A 6,161-nucleotide genomic window follows, 5' to 3' on the forward strand; every position below is an offset into this window, starting at 1 on the left:
TCCAGGAAACGAAAGTAGGAGCCGCCAGGGCGTCGCCGCACGGGCCGCGCAGAGGCCGCTGAGGCCCCTCTCCCGCCGACTTCAGTGGAGTTTGTGCAACCGCGGTGCCCGAAAGGGGACAGCCACGCCAGGCGTCGGGCTCCCGGACCGCATCCAGCCGAGGACTGCGCGGGAGCAGCGGCAGCCGCAGGTGGGCGGGCGGCTTTCTCTGGCGCGGGATCTGCGCGGGTCCCGCACAAGTCCCCAATCCGGCAGGGGCGATGGGGACTGCTTGTGGGGGAGGGGCGCGAGGGCCCGCGGGGTCTGTTTGCTCTGGGGGTGGAGGATGTGGGGTGGAGCTTGGGATTGCGGGAGGTGGGGGAGTTCAAGCGGCCTCAGGAAGCGACCCTGGGGAGCTGGGACTCAGCAAGGGCCCCCAGCTGGCCCGGGGAACACCTGGCCGCCCCAGAACCACTCTAATGACAAGGCGTGTCCTGTCTGAGAACACCTCCAAGGGCTCTGCTCCCCTTTAGCTAAGCTGCCTCACAGCACAGAGAGCAGCCCTAAGTCATGTGCCGAAGTGGGCTCAGGGGTAGCTGCCAGCACAGTGGGGTGTTAGAAGGGACGAGTGATAGAGCCTGCTGGCTGTCATTTAACAGGAAGCGTTCATTGGAAGTATGGCTGGGGCCCGAACTACGCGGGGCACTCTAGAATACCAGAGGACAAGGCAGGACAGAGGCGGTGTGACGCCTGGTGGCTGAGACCGTGGGCTCCAGAGTCAGGCTGCCTGAGTTCGAATCCTGCCTCCGCTGCTTCTCATCTGTGGACTCTGAGCCAATTTCCTCATATAGGTTTTCCCCTTTGCCTCATCTCTGACATTGTGTAACTATTGAAAGAGTTAAAAGAGTTACAGAGGATTACAGAATCAACGCAACTTTGTTAGAGCAGGGACTCTTACTGCAAAAAACTCTCAGTGAAATGTAGCTTTTATTATTTTAAATATTTGACAATGTCCCTGCTTCTCCATGCTCACTATATGGTTCCCATGTAATTTTATTTATGCACAGATATTGCTGGAAGTCTTGGCATGGTCACTTCCCAGTTCCAGGAACAGGCAGTCATTGTTTCTCCTGGTTTAGCAATTTAAGATTGCAGAAGGTGGGACAAGGATAATTACTACAAGTGACCTTTGCTCATTGAAAAGTGTCAGGAATTTTGGAGGTTCCTTTTCCTTTTTTGAATTTTCCTAACAGCAGAAGCTTCTCTTAATGCTGCCATAGCACTTGCAACAATTGTAGGGCTTTGAACAATGAACAAACACAAAGAAATGAAAAATAAATAAATAAATGAAAAGGGAACTGAGTGGATTTCTGCAGCTGGGTAGAAAAGTGATATGTAAAACAGCTGGGTTGGGTCATGGATTGAGCAGACTTTAGATCTGTAAGGGAACTGTTCTTACTGACTGAAGGAACACAATTATACTATACATTCATTGCTGTGTCAATAAGCACTGGTTAAAGGCTTTGTCTTGGACAAGACCAGCCTACTCTGGTTTTTGAGAGCTAGAATGCAGGTGGAGAGATGTTAAACATGTGTAAACTGGCCCCTGTGCACCTCTCCGTCCTCATCTGTAAGGAAATCTCTCCTGCTGTGCAACTTTACAGCCTTGCTTGTGTCAAGCTTCCTGCAGCCTCATAACTTCTACCTGTGAGGTTCCCAATATTTTTAATACCCTGCCACACCCCCAATACATGTCCATGGCCTGGCTGATTTTAGTCTTTTTCAACTCTCAGATGTGATTTTCCTGACAATGCCACCATCATCGCCATCTAAATCCCCATAATGCTTTCTTAAATCACCATTATTTTTATTAGTAGTACTTAATGTATTTGCAAATAAATGCTTTTGTTTTGTCACATATGTGTTATACATAATATTTTTATTATATTTGATTAATATAATACATTGTAATATACTTACATTAATTGTCTTCTCCATTTTTTTTCTAATCTGTGGTATAATGCCTTGTATGTGCTATTGCTTCAATTATTTCTTGAAAAACAAAACAGAAGGTTTAGACTTAGTGGCTATTTATGTATTTATATATTTGTACATATGTGTACATATAGGTGTGTGTATATAAGGGTACTGGGAAAAGTTCATGGAAAAATAGAATTAAAAGATAAAATCTTTCCATGAACCTTTTGAAGTACCCTCGTATATGTATGCACTCGTCTGTGTAAATACACACACACACACACACACACACACACTCTCTCTCTCTCTCTCTCTCTCTCTCTCTAGCACTGCCTTGAATACTGCTAAATTCAATAACCCCAAATCACTTTACTTAATCAGTACTAAGTATATGCATGCACTCGTCTGTGTAAATACACACACACACACACACACACTCTCTCTCTCTCTCTCTCTCTATAGCACTGCCTTGAATACTGCTAAATTCAATAACCCCAAATCACTTTACTTAATCAGTACTAATGATGATACTTTTCATTTTCCAAATAATTCTGTTTTTAAATAGTTCTTAGAAATCTTGCCTATTCTAGTAAAAACTAAATGGCTGCATAAGAAAGGTACCTCAAAGATATTCTTTAACAAATGATATAGTTTAAATGTTTTTTCCCCCTGAAACTCATATTGAAACAGTGCCTTATTTAAAGGTATTAAGAGGTGGTATTTTAAGAGGTGATTGGGTCATGAGGGCTCTGTTGTCATGAATTAATTAATCCATTCAAGGTTTAATTGATTAATGGGGTATCACTGCAGTGGACTATTTTTCATGAGAGTGGGTCTGTTATAAAAGCCAGTTAGGCTCTCAGTGCATGCCTCCTCCCCTGTGATGCCATCCATCATGGTACGACATGGCACAAGGTCCTCACCAGAAGCTGACCAGATGTGGCCATTCCAATCTGGAGGTTCCCAGGCTCCAGAACTACAAGAAATAAACCTCTTTTCTTCAGAAATTATCCAACCTGAAGTATTCAATTATAGCAAGGAAAAACAGACAAAAACAGAAAAATGGTACCAGGAATGAGGTGGTTGCCATAAAAATACCTGAAAATGTAGAAGCAGCTTTGGAACTGAGTAGCGAGTAGAAGAATTTTGGAGGAGAAAGCTAAAAAAAAGCCTGACTTACTGTGAACGGAGTACGAAGGGTAATTCCGGTGAGGGCTTAGAAAACAAGAAGACTAAGGAAAGTCTGGAACTTCTCAGAGAATCCTTAAGTGATCACGACCAGAATGCTGATAGAAATTGAGACAGTAAAGGCCTCTCTGATGAGGTGTCAGATAGAACTGAGAAGCAAGGTATTGGGAACTTGAATAAAGATTATCCTGTTATATAATAACAAAGAGCTCAATTAAACTGTGTTCATGCCCTAGGGCTTATGAAAGGCTGAATTTAAGAGTGACGTACTAGGTTAACTGGCAGAAGACATTTCTAAGCAGCAAAGCACTCAAGCTACTTCATGGTTACTTTTGGCTGCTTACTATGAGATTCCGGAGCAAAGTGATGACTTAAAGATGGGATTTATAATGAAAAGTGAAACAAAGTAGAAAGATTTGTAGAACTCTGAGGTGGCCAAGTAAAGAGTGAAAAAGCATGTTTGGGAGAGGAAACCAAGGGTGTAGTCCAGGGACTATTTGCTAAAGAGATTATTACTGCTATAAAGATCCAGACACTTTTCACCAGGGCAATGGGAGAGAGATCCAGAAGGTATTTCAAAGACCTTCAAAGCTGCCCCTCCCATCATAGACCCATATGCCTGGGAGGGCAGAATTATTTCACCAGACTGGCCTGGGACACCCTCGACAGGCTCACTGCTCTGGGTGGCCCCAGGACTCTGCTTCATGCACACTGACACTGCACCCCTTGGCCACACCAGCTGTGGCTCAAGCAGCCCTGATGTAGCTCAACTCCTTGCTCTGGAAGATATAAGCTGGAAGCCATGGTGTTGTTCTGTTCATGTGATGCTAACTCTAGAATCACAGAAACCAAAACCTGTAGAGGCATAGCAGACTCCACGTAGATTTCAAAGGATGTATTGGGCAGTTTAAAGACCTATGCAGAGACTTTTCTCACGGGCAGAGCCATCAGACAGCCCATACTAGAACAATGCCAAGTAGAAATATGGGGTTAGAGCTGCCACAGATATTCTCCACCAGCCAATTCCTCATGGAGATGCAGGAGTGGGACCCCACTGAGACCCCAGTACTGTAGAGCTACCAGCATGGAATGCCAACCGGGAAGTGCTGTAGCATGGGCTGAGCCCAGCAAAACCACAGGGATGGGGCTACCGGAGGCCTTGTGGATCCAAGCTCTGAACCAGTGTTTCCATGAAGCAGCACACAGAATGAAAAATTATCGTGAAGTTGCAAGATTTGATATGTGCCCTGTTGATATTCAGAATTTCTTGGGGCCTATGGCTCCATTCTCCTGGCCTATTTCTCCTTTTTGTACTGGGAATGAGTCCTCTATGCCTGTCCCACCATTGTATCTCGGAAGTAGATAACTTGTTTTGGTTTCACAGGTGTATTAGTCCATCTCTGTTGCTTATAATAGAATACCTGAAACTGAGTAATTTACTTAAAAATGAAATTAATTTCTTATAGTTGGGAGGCTGGGAAATCCAAAGCCCAGAGAACAAATTTGGTGTGGTCCTTCTTCTTGGTGGGACCTCTACACAGAGTCTCATGGTGACCAGGCCTAAGCAAGAGGAAGCAAACCTCCTTACTTGACCTCCTTTAAAGCCATCACAACCATGCCCATTACTCCATGAATGAATCACTCCATTTACAAGGGCACAGTCCTACAGTCTAATCACTTCTTAAAGGCCCTACTTTCTTCAAATACCATAATGGTATTTCTTACCCTCTTAGCACAAGTTTTCCAATATTTGAACTTTTGGGGGACACATTTAATCCATAATGTTCCTCCCCTGGGCCTCAAAGTTGATGTCCTTCTCACAGGTAAATACATTCATTTCATCCCCAAAGTCTTAACTTTTTTCAGCTCAAAAGTTCAATGTCTCATTTGTGAAATCAAACAAGTTATCTACTTCCCAAACACAATGGTGGGACAAGCTTATGGGTCCATATTCCTGTCAAAAAGGAAGAAACAGGCCAGAAGAAAGGAATAATAGTTCCTAAGCAAGTCAAAAACTCAGCAGGGCAGGCATCAAATCTCAAAGCTGGTGAATAATCTCCCTCGACTCCACGTACGGCATCCTTTGCACAGTGGTGTAGGGGTTGGGACTTCAAGTCCTCAGGCAGCTGCAGTCCTGTGGCTCCTCTGGGCACAGCCCACACTTTAGCTCTCCTGGACTGGCACTGTATGCTGGTGGCTCTACAGTTCTGGGGTCATGATGGTGGTCCCTCTTCCATGGCTCCACTGGGGGATGGCCCTTGTGAGGTTTCTCTGCTGCAACTCTCACCCCATTTCCACTTAGCATTGCTGTAATGAAGCTCTTTGTGGTGACCCTGCCCTTGTGACAAATATCTTCCTGGACCACAAGCTTTTCTATACATCCTTTGAAACTGAGGTTCCACAGCTCTCTCATTCTGTGAGCCTGCAGACAACACCACATAGATGCTACTCTGGCTTGTATCTTACAAAGAAGTGGGTTCAGCCACACCCAGGGCCAATTTAGCCATAGCTGGAGCAGTCGAGGAGCACTGTGCTGGAATGCAGGGAGCAGCTTCCTGACGTGGCCCCGGGCAGTTAGCCCATGGAAATTTCCCCAAGCCTGTTCCCCAAAACCATTCTGTCTTCTTAGTCCTCTGGGTCTGTGACGGGAGGGGCAGCCTTGAACATCTCTGAAATGCCTTCAAAGTCTTTTTTTACATTCTTGCAATAATCCCTTCCCTATGTACTAGTTTCTTTAGTGGAGAGTCAGTGAGCAACATTTATTTCCTCTCCCAATGACACCTTTTCACTTTAAAAAAATTTTTTATCTTAACCTATATTTGTGGGATACAGTGTGTTGTTTCAATATATGTACATACTGCACAATGATTCACTTAGGGTGGACACCTAATGGGTAGAAAACCTTTTCACTTTTTATGTGGCCAGGCTGAGGATTTTCCAATTTTTTATTCTCTGCTTCCTTTTTAATTATAAATTCCAGCTTTCTGTCATGCTTTTTTTTTTTTTTTTTTTTTCCC

The 6,161-nt window shown here is 44.4% G+C and overlaps 1 protein-coding gene across 1 annotated transcript in view; it reads left to right on the top strand.

The window, feature by feature from the left end:
• The window catches only part of LOC103604838 (phospholipid scramblase 2-like), a gene marked incomplete at its 3' end in the record, with an annotated part of 18,538 nt that overhangs the window by 1,513 nt on the left and 10,864 nt on the right, over positions 1–6,161 (top strand). Inside the window, exon 2 of the mRNA XM_008589418.1 lies at positions 6–190. Within this exon, the coding sequence (XP_008587640.1) occupies positions 6–190 (185 nt within the window). The remainder of the gene's footprint in view (positions 1–5; positions 191–6,161) is intronic.

This window comes from Galeopterus variegatus, unplaced genomic scaffold (genome assembly GCF_000696425.1).
Source record: "Galeopterus variegatus unplaced genomic scaffold, G_variegatus-3.0.2 Scaffold5426, whole genome shotgun sequence".
NCBI lineage: Eukaryota > Metazoa > Chordata > Mammalia > Dermoptera > Cynocephalidae > Galeopterus > Galeopterus variegatus.